Here is an 18,626-nt window from a genome sequence, read left to right as displayed (position 1 = left end):
GGACCACACACACACACACGCGCACACACACACACACACACACACACACACACACACACACACACACACACACACAGACACACACACAGACACACACACACACACACACACACACACACACACACACACACACACACACACACACACACACACGCGCACACACACACACACACACACAAACAGAGGTTCACTGCTGTTAGGGTTCAGTCTGACACCCACTACTGGGGGTACGGTAGCAGGTTCCAAGGGGTTATTTAATTCGATTTTGCTTTGTTATATTAGTTGATAATTTCTTACTGATCAATTATATTACATTGATTTGTGATGATCAACAAATTAGGACCAAAAATAGAAGTAAGCCGACAATGATGAAACGATGATAGCATCAGATCGGTTTGGGTTTTGGGGTCGATGGGGCTGATGGGGCTGTCGGCTGTGTGGGAGATGATGATACAACTTTAGGACAGAGATGAAAGAGATGACAATGGAAGCTGCTGAACTCGAATACCAAGCAGACAACGCTGTGCTTTCACCACTACAGTCCAGTACTACAGTATCTCTCCAGCCGACGCCCTCAGAGACCAGAGAATACAGACCTCTGAGGTGAAAACAGATCAACAGTCAGTCGACGTGACCTTGTGGAAGGTGAGGAACGACCGACCCCGCCTTAATGTGAGGAGAAGGAGTGAGGACACGGTGGCTAGCTGGATGAGTGCAGGGAGTCGATGCCACGGATGGAACTGGGATCAATCCCCCATTACCCGGATCCGAGATGTGATCAAAGCCCAGCCCTGTCTTTGATGTGCAGATGGCCAATCATCAAAGGTAACGTAATGGAGTGGCTAGAGATAAGGAAGCTTCAAACACAGGCTTCTCTACTGCAACCTTTAGGCCGTGAAACATGATTAAAGTAACCAATAAATCCTTTTTATTATGCTGCTGCATCGCCGAGCAAACAAGAATATTTGATTTGACTTGGAATGAGGCCTGCAATGGAACTTTTATCACTCCTTCATAACTCTCGTTGTCTCCTCCTTCATACCTCCATCCATTTCCTCCTCCTCCTCTCCTCCATCCTTCTCCTCTCCTAGTCCTCCATCCCTCTCCTCTCCTCCTCCTGCATCCCTCTCTTCTCCTCCTCCCCCATCCCTCTCCTCCTCCTTTCCACCTCCTCCATTCCTCAGCTCTCGTCTCCCCCTCCTCCATCCCTCTCCTCTCCTCCATCCCTCTCCTCCTCCCCCATTCCTCTCCTCTCGTCTCCTCCTCCTCCATCCTCTTCTATTCTCCACCTTCATCCCTCTACTTCGTCCTCCATCCCACTCCTCTCCTCCTCTCCCCTTCTCTCCTCACCCTCTTCTCCTCCCCTCCTCCCACCTGTTTGTCCAGGAACTCTCGTGTGTCCTTCTCGATGTGGCCCTCGTACAGGTTGGTGGTGAGGCTCATTAGCCCCATTTTGGAGAGACCAAAGTCCGTAAGCTTGATGTGTCCCATGGAGGTGATCAGCAGACTGAGGGGAGAGAGGGGGGGAGAGAGAGAGGGGGGGGAGAGAGAGAGAGAGAGAGAGAGAGAGAGAGAGAGAGAGAGAGAGAGAGAGAGAGAGACAGATAGATAGAGAAATAAAGAAAGAAAGAAAGTGAAATAAATGAAGCGAGAGAGAGACAGAGAGAGAGAGACAGCGACAGAGACAGAGAGACAGCGAAAGAGAGAGAGAGGGAGAGAGAAATAAAGAAAGAGACAGCCAGAGAGTGCGAGAGAGAATGAGAGGGAGAGAGAGACACATTAATGAGAGCAGGTAGGGGTTAGACATTGAACCTTTGGATTAAGGCCACCTCTAAAGACAGAGACTAATGTATTGGGAGCGGGGGAGACAGGGGGGGAGGGAGAGACGGGGGGGGGGAGGCCTCACTTGTCGGGCTTGAGGTCCCGGTGCACGATGCCGTAGTTGTGGATGTACTCCAGGGCCAGCACCGTCTCAGCGAAGTACATACGGGCCATCTCCACGGGCAACGCCCCGATGTTCTTCAGCAGGGTGGCGCAGTCGCCTCCTACAGGAACACACACTCCGTCAGGGGGTTGCACGCACACGTCTAACACACACACACATTCATATACAAATACACACAAACGCACACACATACACACACACACACACACACACACACACACAAACCCCCACACACACACACGCACACCAACACAAACATAGACACACACACACACACACACACACACATACGGACACACACACACACACACAAACACATAGACACACAAACAATCACACACACACACAAACACACACACACACAAACACCCCCACACCTACCTTCCACGTACTCCATGACCATGCAGAGGTGGCGTCGGGTCTCGAAGGAGCAGAACATGGTGACCACGAAGGGGTTCTCGGCGAAGGTCAGGATGTCCCGCTCCACGAAGGCCTGCTGGATCTGGTTCCTCAGGATCAGGTTCTGCTTGTTGATCTTCTTCATGGCAAAGCGCTGCCGCGTCTCCAGGTGACGCACCAGGTAGACCGCCCTGGGGGGGGGGAGAGACACATGGAGACGATGAGACCCCACACACAGGCGCTGGGGGGGAGAGAGACGGTAAGACACACAGGTACACCGCGCTGGGGGATATGGAGACATAGAGACTATGAGACCCAGAGTAAGACACACAGGTGAGACACAAACACAGGTGAGTTTGTAGTAGTTTATAGATTGTAGTTTGTGGTAGTTTATAGATTGTAGTTTGTTATAGCTAATAGATTGTAGTTTGTTATAGCTAATAGATTGTAGTTTGTTATAGCTAATAGATTGTAGTTTGTAGTAGTTTATAGATTGTAGTTTGTGGTAGTTCATAGATTGTAGTTTGTTATAGCTAATAGATTGTAGTTTGTTATAGCTAATAGATTATAGTTTGTGGTAGTTTATAGGTTGTAGTTTGTGGTAGTTTATAGATTGTAGTTTGTTATAGATAATAGATTATAGTTTGTGGTAGTTTATAGGTTGTAGTTTGTGGTAGTTTATAGATTGTAGTTTGTGGTAGTTTATAGGTTGTAGTTTGTGGTAGTTTATAGATTGTAGTTTGTTATAGATAAAAGATTATGTTTGTGGTAGTTTATAGGTTGTAGTTTGTGGTAGTTTATAGATTGTAGTTTGTGGTAGTTTATAGGTTGTAGTTTGTGGTAGTTATAGATTGTATTTTGTTATAGCTAATAGATTGTAGTTTGTAGTAGTTTATAGATTGTAGTTTGTGGTAGTTTATAGGTTGTAGTTTGTGGTAGTTTATAGATTGCAGCTTGTGGTAGTTTATAGGTTGTAGATGTGGTAGTTAATAGGTTGTAGTTTGTTATAGTTGTAGTTTGTAGTTAATAACGTCTCTGTTCACCCGTATGCTCCATTACTGATGAGTTTGATGGTCTGGAAGTCTGCCTCTTCCGGTGGCTTCATGGGACGCATCCTTCCCTGGGGGGTCAGATACAAACTCAGAGAGGAACTCACACACTATCTCAATGCCGCCCTCATACACAAACCAACTCAGATACAAACTCACATTATCTCAGTGCCACCCTCATACACAAACAAGAACATCTTCTGACAAAACACCAACAGCATCACTCTGAAGTCGAGGTTAGTTACATAAATAAAGTGTATTATGTATTAACTATTGGCGCTGACTCGTTTTGAAATAGTGACACGTCATCCAGACCCAAATAATATGACTGCTTCTTTGGTCCATGGTTGAATAGGACAGTTGTGGTACTTGTCTAAATACAGCCGCTGCAGACAGAAGTGGCTAAAGCCCTTTTCTCAGGATGAGTCATCCATTATTGTGTTGCCAGAGAAGGCAAAACGAAGCAAATCAGCCGAATTAAGAGGATGAAACACGAGTTTGCCAAACGTTAATGGATGACAGTCAAACTGTTGGATAGAGTCTGATCGGCAGCGTGAGTTATTGAGGGCACCTACAGGGCACTCAGAGGCATGCCATTACAGCAGGTATTTGGGGTTCGACATTGGGGTTCGAACCAAGAACCTTCGCACCCTAATATTCTCGGTCTTAACGTCAGCCTCCTTGACCAGCTCAAGGATGCTGACGTTAAGGCCGAGAACATCGGGTCCCGAACCCAGAATGGTAAATGGACTGCATTTATATTATATTTATATTGTGCTTTTCTAACGACCAGTGGCCACTCAAAGCGCTTTACAATACTGCCTAATATTCACCCATTCATACACACATTCACACACCGAAGGCAGAGTCAACCATGCAAGGCGACAGCCAGCTCGTCAGGAGCAGTCAGGGTAAGGGGTCTAGCTCAGGGACACCTTGACACACACTGGTTGAGTGAAGTGTAGGGGGGGGGGGAACTCTGACTCAGGGGTCTACAGTTGGAGCCTCACCTCAGTGGAGTCGTCGGTCTCCGGCGTGAGAGGGCCCTCGCTGTCGTAGCTCTCCAGGTTCACCATCTCTGAGGAACACACCCACACGGGAGGTTAGCCGCCGCCAGACGAGCTAACACGTGAAGCCCTTTAGCACAATGACACTCAAAAGGGTCTAACAGGCCAGTGCTATGTTGTGTGGTCAGACGTCCTCATGCTATGATCTCAGACTGTTCTAGGACTGTGGTTCTCAGACTACTCTCAGACTCCCAGTCCCCGTTGGGTAGTCGGTTCTGGAGGGGGGGGGGGGGCTCTCACCCTCAATGGGGTCGCGGGTCAGGCCCAGCTGGCTGATGATGTAGCGGGGGATGTCCGTCTTCATCAGGTGGCCCTCCTTGGCGTGGTCCTCAGCCGCCTCCAGTAGGTGGTAGAACTCCTCAGGGTTGAACTCCTGGAGGGGGAGAGGAGGAGGAGGGGAGGAGGAGGAGAGGGAGGGAGGGGAGGGGGGAGGAGAGGAGGAGGAGAGGATAGGAGGAGGCGGGAGGGGAAAAGAGGGGGAGCAGAGGAGGGGGGGAGGGGAGGTGGAGGAGGAGGGGGAGGAGGAGAGGTGGAGGGTATGAGGGGGAGGCGATGGGGGGGGCAGGGGAGGGGAGGAGGGAGGAGGGGGAGGAGGGAAGGAGGAGAGGGAGGGGAGGAGGCGGGAGGCGAGGACGATGAGGAGGAAGAAAACCAGTTGTCAGTTGTAATTCTTTGAGGTCCTCACTGCTGAGAGTCAGACACCTCCCATTATTCACCTCATTACGTCGGTTACGGCCGACATAAAAACCACACATCCATCACAGGTCAGTTGATCACCGCGGACATCTCCTGCTTCAATGCAGTATGACTCATCAAAGGGGTGGGCAGGGGGCGGGGCAGGGGGATTAAATGAGATGGCAAACAAGCACACACACACACACACACCCACACACACACACACATACACACCCTCCCATAAACACACACAGACAGACACACACACACACACACACTCCCACACACACCCACACAGACACAGGAGGGGTGTTAAACTGACAGCATGGTCATGGTCCAGAGGCCGCTAGACAGTCGGGGGAGAGAGGGGGAGAGAGGGGGAGACAGAGAGAGAGATGTGTTGGTCTAGTAATACTGTGGCGCGGCCGGGGGGGTTTAATCTAAATGCTAATGCATCCCCCCCACCCAGAGCCACCGGCGCCGGCTGCTCGCTGAGATGATGTGCGTTGTCATGGCGAGGTAATCTAGCAGGACGCTTAACGACCCGGCTAACGAGCTGCGGCACACACCGTTGTCCTTAACGAGGACCGTTGTTCCCGGGCAGGTGAACAGGTGTGTGTGTCAGTGTGTTGTGCTGGGGAGAGATGGATGCAGGTGAATATAAACTAACACCACATAGAAGACAGTAATGTCCTTCTAAATTATAAACTCTATCTCACGCAACACTAATGTTACACTATTATCTTTATTGTTAAGCTTTACCTGAGTATGGAACATCACAGAGAGAGAGAGAGAGAGAGAGAGAGAGAGAGAGAGAGAGAGAGAGAGAGAGAGAGGAAAAGAGAGAGGGACTGGATTTATGCATGAATGTTTGTGTGTGCTTGTGTGTGTGTGTTTGTTTGCGTGTGTGAGTGTGTGTGTGTTTTTGTGTGTGTGTGTTCTCACCAGACACTCCAGCAGTCTGGCCGGTCTGGAGATGATGATGAGGAGTTTCTTCACCAGCTCCGTGACGAAGGCCACCTCAGAACTCTCTGATCGATCATACGCCTGGGAGAGAGAGAGAGAGAGAGAGAGAGAGAGAGAGAGAGAGAGAGAGAGAGAGAGAGAGAGAGAGGGTGAGAGAGAGACAGACAGACAGACAGACAGACAGACAGACAGACAGACAGACAGACAGACAGACAGACAGACAGACAGACAGACAGACAGACAGACAGACAGACAGATAAGAGAGAGAGAAGAGATAGAGAGACAGATGAAAAGAGAGATAAAGGGGCAGAATGAGGGAGCAGGACGTAGGGATTGAGAAAGAGAGAGTTGGGGTGAGAGAGAGAGAGCAAGAGAGAGTTTGAGAGGAGGAGAGGATGGAGGTGAGATAAAAGTGAGGAGAGAAGAAGAGAAAGACAAAGGAGACACAGAAATGTTCAAATGATCATTAAACAATCTGTCTACAGCTTCCCAGAAATAGGATAGATCCAAGAGGTTGCAGAACAACAACACACATGTCCTCAGCATGAGATCAAACTCATATTTATTTCACATGGAAAAACCTGAAGTTCCTCAGCATGCCCAACCAATCTAATCAGAGTGAATCGAGGTAATCGCGGTCATTTAGCCTGCCGGCTAGGGGCTAGCTGCTAGCTATAGGGAGCCAATTAAAGGCTTTCAGCAGATCTCCATGCGTGAACGAATCACACACACTCCCCTAATGATACTGTGGAGAGTTAGATTTCCCGCTGCAGGCGGCACCATTGCTTGAGATGTTTTGCGACCAGCAGCAGAAAGGATTCATATCTGGTCCATTGGCTGCTTTGCATTAATCTCATATTTCCAAAACTCATCAACATTCATACACACATACACACACCGACAGCGGTGTCGGCCAGCTTGTTAGGAGCAGTCAGTCTGAGGTCCACGTCGACGCTCAGCTAAGAGGAGCCGGGAATCGCTCCAGCAACCTTCCGGTTGCCAGGCCACCCGCTCTACCTCCTGAACCACTGCCGCCCACGTAGAAAATAAGTTAAATGTGCAGAAAATCTCTCTCCTCTTCCCTCCTCCTCCTCCCCTCCTCTCCTTCTCTCCTCTCTCCTCTTCCCTCCTCCCCTTCTCCTCTTCCCTCCTCTCCTCTCCCCTCCTCTCTCCTCCTCTCCTCCCTCCATTCATTAGCAGATAACATGATGATAAACATTGATACGAAGCACCCCAACAACGGGACTGAAAGCAGTCCACTTTGACCTTTGACCCTGGTCCTTTGACCTACGTCGTTGAGCAGCTTCTCAAGGTTCTCCTGGAGCTCGAAGAAGTAGACGGTGGTGATGAGGCCGTCGCGGGCCTTGGCCAGGCAGTCGCGGGCCAGCTCGATGATCTGGTGGTGGATGAAGCTCAGCACGCCGTCCGCCAGCGGCAGAACGCTCTCCGGGGCGAAGGTCACCACGAAGTCCGCCAGGCGTCCCTCCATCTGGGCCGTGGCCTGGAGTGGGGGGGGGGGGGGGGGGGGAGAGGGGGAGAGGAGGAGAGGGAGGGGAAAGGGGTGGATGAGCGGGGAGAGGAGGGAAGGAAGGGGAGGACGTGGTGGGGAGGGGATGAGGAGAGAGGTAGAGTGGGGAGGAAAAGAGGATGAGAGGAGGAGCAGAGGGATCGGTTGTTAAAGTGATGAAACAAAGACACACTGTTTTATCGGTTTGATTTGTAGCGGTAATATTGGAACAGCACCTATGCCGGTTGTGTGTTTGCATTGCTAGCGTACCTTGGGGAACCTCTCCTTGTAGACATGGTTCATCATGACGATCTCATTGTCATAGCAGGAGGGAGAGCGTCCCGGACTGAATAAAACAGAATGATTATTAAACAACACCCAGGTACGATATCAAAAAAATGCACCCAACGTTTTCCAACTTGGCATCACTCACTCAAATAGTCTAATATAAAAGTCTGTGTAGCCTCAAACAAACACAACAGATAACAGAAATCACCAGTGGGATGCGTGCCTAACGACGTACATAAACTAGTGAGACTATAGGCTTCATTCCCAGCCTGGAAGACATAAAAACATGAGGAACACGCACGGTGTGAGGGGAGTCTACTCCAATGATGTGAACATGTCTGACTGACCAGAGGGGGAATGAAGGGGAGTTATGGCCTGTTCCATTTGAACTGGGAAGTCTGAAAAGTTGTCAGGAACGCCCCCTGATGTGTGCTCTACATGTTTCCTTTAACCTGAGATCTGTCTGTCTGTCTGTCTGTCTGTCTGTCTGTCTGTCTGTCTGTCTGTCTGTCTGTCTGTCTGTCTGTCTGTCTGTCTGTCTGTCTGTGTATCATGTGTGTGCACCCCAAAATAATCAGCGTACTGTGCCTCATTTCCCCCACTCTAGGGCATCGTTGTTGTCTTTGTAATTGTTGTCATTGTTGTTGTTTGTGTTGTTATTGTCGTGTATTCTTTAGTTGTTTTCACTATTGTTGTCGACAGGACATGTGTGTGTGGCGTCGCGCAGCCGTGACCTCTGACCTGAGGCTGCGGGAGCGAGGCCGCATGTGTGGCGAGCTGCGGCCGCCGTCGTCGTCAGTGATGGACTCCGTGCTGCCGAAGTGCTTGGAGAGGAAGCGGAGCTCGTCCATGGTTGGCTGGAAGGGGAGCTGGTGAAGACGCTCCTGGGAAGAGCTTGAGGACTGCAGGGAGGGGGAGGAGGGGGAGGAGAGGAGGAGGGGAGGGGAGGAGAGGAGAGGAGAGGAGGAGAGGAGGAGAGAGGAGGAGAGGAGGAGAGGAGGAGAGGGGAGGAAAGGAAAGGAGGGGAGGGAAGAGGAAGAGAGGAGAGTAGAGGAGTGGAGAGGAGGAGAGAGGGGGAGAGGAGAGAAGAGGAAAGGAGAGGAGGAGAGAGAGGAGAGGAGTAGGGGGAGGAGAGGAGAGGAGAGGAGGAGAGAGAGGAGAGGAGAGGAGAGGAGAGGAGAGGAGGAGAGGAGGAGAGGGGAGGAGAGGAAAGGAGAGGAGGATAGGAGGAGATGAGAGGAGAGGAGAGGAGTAGGGGGAGGAGAGAAGAGAAGAGAAGAGAGGAGAGGAGGGGAGGAGAGTGGAGAGGAGGGGAGGGAAGAGAAGAGGAGAGGAAACAAAAGGTAGAGGAAATTTGAGAGTAGACAATTAATGTCGTTGAGGGTCATTTGTAACAGCGTTGGTTGTTATAGAGTACACACTGACAGGAGGACACTTGTTTCCCATGTGTTTACGATTACCCTGCATGCGGGTGTGTGCTTGTGTGTGTGTGTGAGCGCGTGAGTGCTCGCGTGCATGCGTGCGCGCCTGTGTTGGGGGAGCCAGGGTTGGCAGGGTCACAGCAGGCAGATACAGTGAAACACAACCTCTTTAAAAACTGATGCTTCCTTCCTCTCCCTGACAGAAGAGGTCGTAAACAAAGTGCTGAGTATGATTCAGCATAGCAGCCGGCTCTACGGCCGCGTCCCAGGGTGGAGGGGGTAACGTCGATACACCCGGCGGTAAGAGGGGTGGAAGGTGGCGGTGGAGGGCTGCTAACCAGAACGGGATTGGTCACAGCCACACACCTTGAAAGCCTCAGCCCGGCCACATACAGGCCTAACAGGGGAATCAATCCCCGATCAATAGGTGATCTGCCCCCTGATGAGATGTTACTCGAGGGGGGGGGGGGCGGGGGCATCGTTCTGTCTGGTGTGAGGATCGACTTCACGATGTCTGAGCCCTTGGCCAGATGTGTTCCTTAAAGGTCCCATGACATGCTATTTTATGTATTCTTTAATATAGGTATTAGTGGGCAACTAACACAGTATTCAAAGACGTTCCCGAAATTCAGCCGTGGTGCAGAGTTACAGCCACTCCGAGCCAGTCGCACATTGAGCTTCCCCCAAATGCGCTGTTTTGGTGTCTGTAGCTATAATGCAAATGAGGAGGAGCGAGGCGGGTCAAGGAGGAGGGTGGGGGTGTGGCCCTGAGCAGCTTGCAGCCACGGAACAACGCGCTCTGTTTACAGTGGATGTATCGCAATGGCGAGGCGCACACAGCCTTTAGCCGTGTTCTGTAAATATTGTAGAACACACGGGAGTCCTGGAGCTCTATATCTAAATATTATCATATAGCCTACATAGATATCTATATCATATAATATATATTATAACGGCCAAAAGCTGTGTGAGCCGATATTATGAATCTCAAACGACCGCGTTGGGTTCTCCGACGTTCCTGGTTCTTCAACGTCCTCATCAATGTGAAGTAGACTGAACCGCGACAAGGAGGAGAAAGGGATCGTTGCCGGGCAGCGCTTAGGCACCTCCACCTCCGGCGGTGGTCCCTCAGCGGGTCTCAAGCTGGAGACATTCGCCGCCAACAATCCCTTTCTCCTCCATGTCGTGGTTCATGTTCTTGAGGGAGTCAAAGCCAAAGTTCCTTCCCCCCAATTCATTCTCAACCTTGGCTGAGATCACCCCCAATACGAGTCTCGTTGTAGAAATACCAGAGACGAGAGTCCGACAGAACGGTTATCCAAATAACAAGGACGTGTACAACACTTGCGTTACAGTCCTGGAGCTCTATATCTAAATAATATCATATAATACATAGAAATCTATATCATTTAATACATATTATCACGGCCAAAAGCTGTGTGCGCCTCCAGACGATATAATGAATCACAAACGACTTTGTCGGGTTCTGCGACGTCTCTGGTTCTTCCACTTTCACATCAACCTGAAGTCGACTGAACCGCACGCTGCCTGCTGCCGGCTGCCCGCTGCCGGGCGATGGTGCCTCGCGGCAACCGGCGGCATGACGCAGTTCATGTACTTCAGCCGGTCAAAGCCAAAGTTCCTTTCCCCCAATTCCTTCTCAACCATGGCTGAGATAACCCCCAATACGAGTCTCGTTGTAGAAATACCAGAGACGAGAGTCCGACGTGTTATGCGCCATAACGCCAAAAGCAGAACGGTTATCCAAATAATAAGGAAGTGTACAACACTTGCGTTACAGTCCTGGAGCTCTATATCTAAATAATATCATATAATACATAGAAATCTATATCATTTAATACTAGGGGTGTGACGATACACTCAGCTCACGAGACGAGACGAGACACGATATTCGGTTCACGAGATCGAGACGAGACGAGATTTTAAGAAAACTACAATGACAAAATATATGACTGGACCAACAGACTTTTATTTAACCGAGTTGCACATGCATTTTGAAATGTTTTATTATAACTCTTAACATTCATGAAATTGAAACTAAAACTAAAATGTATAAAAGTTGAAGTAAAATAAATTAAATTAAATAATTCTCTTTTTTTTCAAGTGCAAACAATATTATGTGCAAAACCAAATCAAAGTTCTACTCCATCAATACAGAGTGCAAATAGTGCAAACAGATTCTGACCAAGTATGTCACCGACAACTAGGTATTGTCCGTGTCTTATCAGTCACTCTACTGCCATTCATAATTACCGCCGGGTACCCAAAATGCTGCCAAACAAATCATTTAAAAGTGGCGGGGGCATCTTCGACGGTAATACGGGTATTTTCCGACGTCATTCTGGCTGCCTATGGCTGCTTCCCCTGCTTCCCCTCCTTCTCCTCCTCTTCTTCTTTTCCTTCTCCTTCGTAAGGTTCTGGCAGGCTAGACGTATCAAAGCCGCATTACTGCCCCTACAGGCCACAAATAGAAGTTTGGATAGCTCAGAAATCTCGCGAGACAGATTTTTAACGCGACGGGTAATATCGTAGAGTTTAATCTCGCGAGATCTCGTGGCACGAGATCTCGTCACACCCCTATTTAATACATATTATCACGGCCAAAAGCTGTGTGCGCCTCCAGACGATATTATGAATCACAAACGACTTTGTCGGGTTCTGCGACGTCTCTGGTTCTTCCACTTTCACATCAACCTGAAGTCGACTGAACCGTGCGCTGCCTGCTGCCGGCTGCCCGCTGCCGGGCGATGGTGCCTCGCGGCAACCGGCGGCATGTCGCAGTTCATGTACTTCAGCCAGTCAAAGCCAAAGTTCCTTTCCCCCAATTCCTTCTCAACCATGGCTCAGATAACCCCCACAACAGTCTCGTTGTGGAAATACAAGACACGTCAATAAACCGACAAGAAACACTTGCGTTACAGTGTGTGTATTCACACACACACACACACACGCACACACACACACACACACACACACACACACACACACACACACACACACACACACACACACACACACACACACACACACACACACACACACACACACACACACACACACACACGTGGCGCTCGCACGGTCGAGTCTCATTGGCGGGCCAACGTCTCTGGGCGGGCCAGGCAGAGTAAGGGGAGGAGCTGAGATTCCTGATGACGTCATGAATACAGACATTCCAAATCAGCGCACTTGAGCCTCAGTTTTTTCAAAGGCGAGCAGAACAGCTAGTGCTCGTTTTACACCAAACGCAAGTTTTAGCCATTGGGGGACCATAGGCAGGCTAGGGGAACTCATATTTATGTTAGAAAACCTCATAAAGTGAGATTTTCATGTCATGGGACCTTTAACAAAGACCCCCGTTCCCCCCCCCCCCAACCTCCCCAAAGACTCACTGCCAACCCCTTCCCCTGTCTCCCCCGTTCACGTCCTGTCCCATGAGATCAGCGCTGATCCCAGGCTACTCCAGACGATGACGTTATGCAACACAAAGACAAGCAGAGAATCACAGAATAAAGGGACAACAGCACTGTGTGTGTGTGTGTGTGTGTGTGTGTGTGTGTGTGTGTGTGTGTGTGTGTGTGTGTGTGTGTGTGTGCATGTGCGCATGCGTGCGTGCGTGTGTGTGTGTGTGTGTGTGTGTGTGTGTGTGTGTGTGTGTGTGTGTGTGTGTGTGTGTGTGTGTGTGTGTGTGTGTGTGTGTGTGTGTGTGCATGACTGTGTTTGTTTTACTAAGTGCAATCTACTGATGAAAGACACTGCCAGGAGCAGACTCAGCTGGGTACTTGGGAGAGAGGGAGAGTTCTCACAAACAGGCGAGAGACACGCAGCAGTAAAGGGAGAGAGAGATCATCACAGGGCGAGAGACATGCAGCAGTAGAGGAAGAGAGATTATCAAAGGGCGAGGGACATGCAGCAGTAGAGGACGAGAGATTATCAAAGGGCGAGGGACATGCAGGAGTAGAGGGAGATAGGGAGGGAGAGAGAGATGATCACAGGGCGAGAGACATACAGCGGCAGAGGGCGAGAGGGTCTGTACCGTGGAGCTGGGTGTGTTGGTACCATATCCCGACGAGGGCAGGGAGGCCAGCGACCAGCGACGACCATCAGCCCTGCAGAGGAAAGAAACATATTTATTACTGCCTAAGGCCCTGATATTACTGCTTCCTCCCCATATTACCATATAAGGCCCTTTCCACCTTGTTCGATTCCTGTTTACGGCCCTTAATGCAATGCGTACTTCCGGTTGTACCCTTGTAAGGTTCTTCCTGACATGTTCACTTCCTGTTTCCCCCTCCCCTTATCTCTGACCCCTTAGGTGACCAGGGATGGAGTCCAGAGTTAATTAAGCCTCAGACAGACGGAGAGCAACGGAGACATAGAAGCTCGTAAAGCTCCAGATTCTAAACGTTTCTCTGGTTGTGGAACGCAGTGGGGACAGGATATTGGAGCTTGCTGGCGCTCCGTAGATTGATACGGAGAGAAGTACAATGCCTAAGGCAGCTTATATAATACACCGCGCAGCACAGTGATTGTCAAGTATCATTAACCATTAGTCACGCGCACACACACACACACACACACACACACACACACACCCGTCACACAAACACACACACACACACACACACAAACACACACAGTGCTTCAACTTTTTGATTACAGACAACATCAACTTCTCAAGGGGTAATGAACCCAAAATCGTTGTGTTTTGGTTTTGAGTGGTGTTAAATGTCTTGCATGATCATCAACGTCATAATCCCTGCCATTTTGTAACGTGTTTTTTTAAATAAGACAGTGCTTGATGTTGATGACCGCATCACAGAGCAATGGTTCCCAACCTGGGAGGCGCCAGGGAGCCAAGCGTGAAGCCTCTGATGGCTAGAGGCAAATTGACGTCCGAGCAGTGCCGCTGTAGCAAATGCAGCAGCAGTGCGCCCGTGCCTGACTTTATAACAGCTCATCCGAGCTTGAAAGAACAATTCTAGATCTCACGGGCCCCGCGATTGAAAATAGACCTGTCGCTAAGTTACGCCCCCCGTCGTTACCATGACGAACTCGGACAAACAAACCAGACTCGATAACAAAAACATATGGAAAAATGTCAGCTGAGACGTACTCCTAGTTTTTTTATCCCGACAAAAGCCTCCTAAGGACAGTTCCTCTGCGTCTCTCTCGTGGATCGCACCATCATTTCAACGTCTTTGTTTATTAGGACTGCATCAGCTTCTCTCACATGATTAGCAGCTCATGATGATATCACTGCGTTGTCTCTGTGGAGACAGCACACACCCCTACCCAAGCCCCCCCCCCGGAACCGCAGAGCCATTGCATTTACATCAGAATGAAACCCAATAAACCGCCAATGTGTGTAGGGTCCGGGAGGGTAAATTGGGGTGCTAGCTCAAGCAACCTGATCGCAAACCTAAAGGTGCGGCCACACCAAAAGCGTTACCCGCGTACCACGCGTATAAAATCGGCAATTTTTCCATAGGGAAGCATTGGTTTACGCGCGTATGAGGTGCGTACACGCGTATCATGCGTACCAAGCAACATTTTACTCGCGTTAGGTACGCGAGGAGTTCAAAAAATTGAACTTTTTACGCTCATACGCGTGATACTTGATACTTAATAAAGTTATATCGTACTTAGCCGCAATAGCCAATCAGCGTGGAGCTTGACCCGACGTCACTGGCAGAGAGTAGTGACCCTTGCACAGAAGCATACGGCCGACATCTTTCTTTATTCTGGGTGGAAATAGTAACATAGTTACGCCATTAAATGCGTTTATGGAAACATTTTTAGCGAGAAATGTGCATTTTACTTTCATAATGTTCACTCGGTGAATGTGAAGGATGTTTGGTTTGATAGTTATGACGAAGAGTGAACGCTCCGTTCACTTGCATGGACAGAGTCTCTGGTTGCTAAGCAACCTCAACGTCTTGGCGGACTATTTCTCTGCCGATCAACACTACGAATGCTGGAAACACACCAGACACACCATGTGAAGTTATTTAACCCGATTATTGTTATTTATATCCGAGATTATTTAATCTAACCCGATCCAAGCTCTATCATGCACCCGGCGGCGTTTGGGTTTCCTTCCTCGGACTCCACAGGCGCGTAGCTGCGTACGTAGGACCATTTTTGACACAAAATGGTCAAGCAACATTTTAGCTGCGTTAGGGGCGTATGAGCTGCGTATGGTACGCGTTTGGTGTGTTCGTACCATAAAGGTGCGAACACACCAAGCGCGTACCTCGCGTATAGACGCGTATAAAATCTGCAATTTTTCCATAGGGAACCATTGGTTTACGCGCGTATGAGGTGCGTACACGCGTATCATGCGTACCAAGCAACATTTTACTCGCGTATGGGGCGTATGAGGCGCGTATATATACGCGCGTACATATACGCGCGTACATATACGCGCGTACATATACGCGCGTACGCGAGGAGTTCAACAAATTTAACTTTTTACGCTCATACGTGTGATACTTAGCCGCAATAGCCAATCAGCGTGGAGCTTGACCCGACGTCACTGGCAGAGAGTAGTGACCCTTGCACAGAAGCATACGGCCAACATCTTTCTTTATTCTGGGTGGAAATAGTAACATAGTTACGCTTTTAAATGCGTTTATGGAAACATTTTTAGCGAGAAATGTGCATTTTACTTTCATAATGTTCACTCTGTGAATGTGAAGGATGTTTGGTTTGATAGTTATGACGAAGAGTGAACGCTCCGTTCACTTGCATGGACAACCTCAACGTCTTGGCGGACTATTTCTCTGCCGATCAACACTACGAATGCTGGAAACACACCAGACACACCATGTGAAGTTATTTAACCCGATTATTGTTATTTATATCCGAGATTTATTTAATCTAACCCGATCCAAGCTCTATCATGCACCCAAACACGGCGGCATTTGGGTTTCCTTCCTCGGACTCCTAAATCCAGCGCAGCCACAGGCGCGTAGCTGCGTACGTAGGACCATTTTTGACACAAAATGGTCAAGCAACATTTTAGCTGCGTTAGGGGCGTATGAGCTGCGTATGGTACGCGTTTGTTGTGTTCGTACCATAAGTTAAGGGTACTTTTTAGCGTGATGCTGTTGCGGCTCTCAGCTGTGCCAGAGCGTTCATAGTTGCTAGGGAAACCACCTGACGTCGCAGCCCACTGCAGCAGTGTGAGCTGCCCAGTTTTTAGAACGTCGCAGCTAGTCTCCTCGCAAGGAGTCGGAAGTTGCAAGTCGTTGCGAGGCGAATCTTTGGGCGGAGCTGAGCGACAGGTCTGTCCCATCAATTCGCAAATGCTTTATTGCCATTCAGCACACACGCCATCAAAACAAAAGTGCGCCACAGACTGGAGGTGCACAACGACTTTAGACTGGCTGTAATTCATATTGCACCTGACATTCCAGCCCTGGCATTGGGTATGCAAGCCCAAGGTTCACATCAATGAATGTAGGTCTATTAAAGGTTGGGTATCGAATTCTCTTTTTCGGCCATTTTTGCAAAATTACTTGAAATCCTTATCATAAACCACTTACAGCCACTGAGTTAGAAGTACTGACTTGAAAATTAAACAAGTCAATCATCTGTGGAACGGGCAGGGCTCGAAAAAATCCAGCCAATGATTTCCAGAACCACCGAGTGGCATTGGACAGTAAGTACGTCGATCAAACGGTCGTACTGCACTCCCCCTCCCCCTCTCCCCGCGCGACCTCTTCGTGCACGTACTCAAAGCTCGTGACCCAGAGCAAGCTTCTGTTTGTTGTTATCCTGCGGTAGCTACTGGAGCTAGCTAACTAGCTAATCCACCTTTGGACCTAGCACTAGAAGACAATCCTAAACTCCAACCTAGCTAGCCTGGCTCGCCCTCGGGCATCTGTGTTCGTGCTCGTGCATGATTGCGCGTCCATGTACTTGGAATGGGTGGAGTCAGAGTCAGCGTTGAAGGAGAGGGGGTAGGACCATTCGAGTTGTGTATTTTCAAAATCTGCTGGCGTTTCGCAAATCCCATACCCAACCTTTAAGCTATGAAAATAACACATTTATTAAATAAAGGCACAAAAAATTGAAATGTATGGTTATGGGTCATTCACTTCCATCAGAGGTGAATTAGGGGGGCCCTGGAGAAATAAGGTTGGGAACCACTGACATAGGTTCAAGGTTCAAGGCCGCTTTTCCACTGCATGGTACCAGCTCGACTCGACTCGACTCGACTCGACTCAGCTCGCATTTCTGGCGTTTCAACCGCGAAAACATGGTATCTGGTACCTGAAGTGGCTGCTTTTTTTAGTACCGCCTCGCTCTAGGTTCCAAGCGAGCTGAGCCGATGCTAAAAGGTGACGTCGGCAGACGGCCGGCCACTGATTGGCCAGAGAGTGTGACGAAGTCACGAGAGCGACATGGCAACCATGCTGGTAACAGCCATAGCAGTGCCGCAGCCAACATATTCCACTTCTTCAACTTCTTCAACATGCCAGCTAATAATACGAACACGAATACCATCGCATCGATGTCCTCCATTGTTGTTATGTGGGTTCTGTCCATGCGTGGGTTGCGTAGGTGTTGTTTGCGTCGCGTACAAAAATACGTCACGGCCCTTTCGCGCAGCCGACCCCGCCCACGTCCAGGAGGTACTATTTGCGGTGGAAAACGACCCGTGCTGCTACCGTGTCGAGTCGTGTCGAGTCGAGTCGAGTCGAGCTACATGTGCGGTGGAAAAGCGGCATAATAGTATTATGCCACAGTGTTTGGCACATTTCATATAGAACAGCACTCACAAAAACACTTCTGCACAGCACTCATACACAATGAGTAAAATAGTATCAAAAAGTTGGCAGGTCGTAACTATGGGGATAACATAACCCCCCTCCTTCCTAGAACCTCCCAAAATGCATTTAGTTAATTCATTGTTCATACTCCAACTTGGAGCTGAAACCTGTTCACTTTAACTCTCTGTGGGCCAAGGTCACCTAGCGGCCATCCTAGTAGGCTTGCTGGCTAAGCTGGGGGGGAGGCCAGTGTTCCCTAACGAGGTGGTTGGTGGAGGGATGTGCGCGCATGAGAGGGGCCCCTCAGAGTGCTCTGGAGTCTGAGTGCTTACGTCACAGGGCCAGCCGCGGCCGGTCCTCTCCTAATTTAGCTTGTCGTCGTCTCTGCGGTGCTGCGACGGCTGGGTGACTGACAGCGGGATGATTTGCCGAATGAGGAGCGAGGATTTAGAGGAACTAGAAGGACCCACGAGACGCCTTGCTCTGTGGCCCGAAGGCAGAGAGACAGTAG

General features: G+C 49.6%; 1 protein-coding gene across 3 annotated transcripts in view; it reads right to left on the bottom strand.

Annotated features, from left to right (window-relative positions):
* The window catches only part of LOC132451816 (microtubule-associated serine/threonine-protein kinase 1-like), a 75,181-nt gene that overhangs the window by 15,500 nt on the left and 41,055 nt on the right, over nucleotides 1-18,626 (bottom strand). For all 3 annotated transcript variants that reach the window (XM_060044387.1, XM_060044388.1, XM_060044389.1), the window contains 11 exons: nucleotides 13,372-13,444; nucleotides 8,638-8,798; nucleotides 7,879-7,954; nucleotides 7,393-7,602; nucleotides 6,081-6,182; nucleotides 4,701-4,833; nucleotides 4,404-4,471; nucleotides 3,388-3,464; nucleotides 2,327-2,535; nucleotides 1,907-2,045; nucleotides 1,375-1,507 (listed from right to left, as the gene is read on the bottom strand). In XM_060044387.1, coding sequence (XP_059900370.1) covers nucleotides 1,375-1,507; nucleotides 1,907-2,045; nucleotides 2,327-2,535; nucleotides 3,388-3,464; nucleotides 4,404-4,471; nucleotides 4,701-4,833; nucleotides 6,081-6,182; nucleotides 7,393-7,602; nucleotides 7,879-7,954; nucleotides 8,638-8,798; nucleotides 13,372-13,444 — 1,381 coding nt within the window. The remainder of the gene's footprint in view (nucleotides 1-1,374; nucleotides 1,508-1,906; nucleotides 2,046-2,326; nucleotides 2,536-3,387; nucleotides 3,465-4,403; nucleotides 4,472-4,700; nucleotides 4,834-6,080; nucleotides 6,183-7,392; nucleotides 7,603-7,878; nucleotides 7,955-8,637; nucleotides 8,799-13,371; nucleotides 13,445-18,626) is intronic.

The sequence above is a fragment of the Gadus macrocephalus genome, chromosome 2 (genome assembly GCF_031168955.1).
Source record: "Gadus macrocephalus chromosome 2, ASM3116895v1".
Classification (NCBI taxonomy): Eukaryota; Metazoa; Chordata; class Actinopteri; order Gadiformes; family Gadidae; genus Gadus; species Gadus macrocephalus.
Note: the sequence above shows the minus strand (reverse complement) of the source record. Positions and strands in the feature narration are given on the sequence as shown.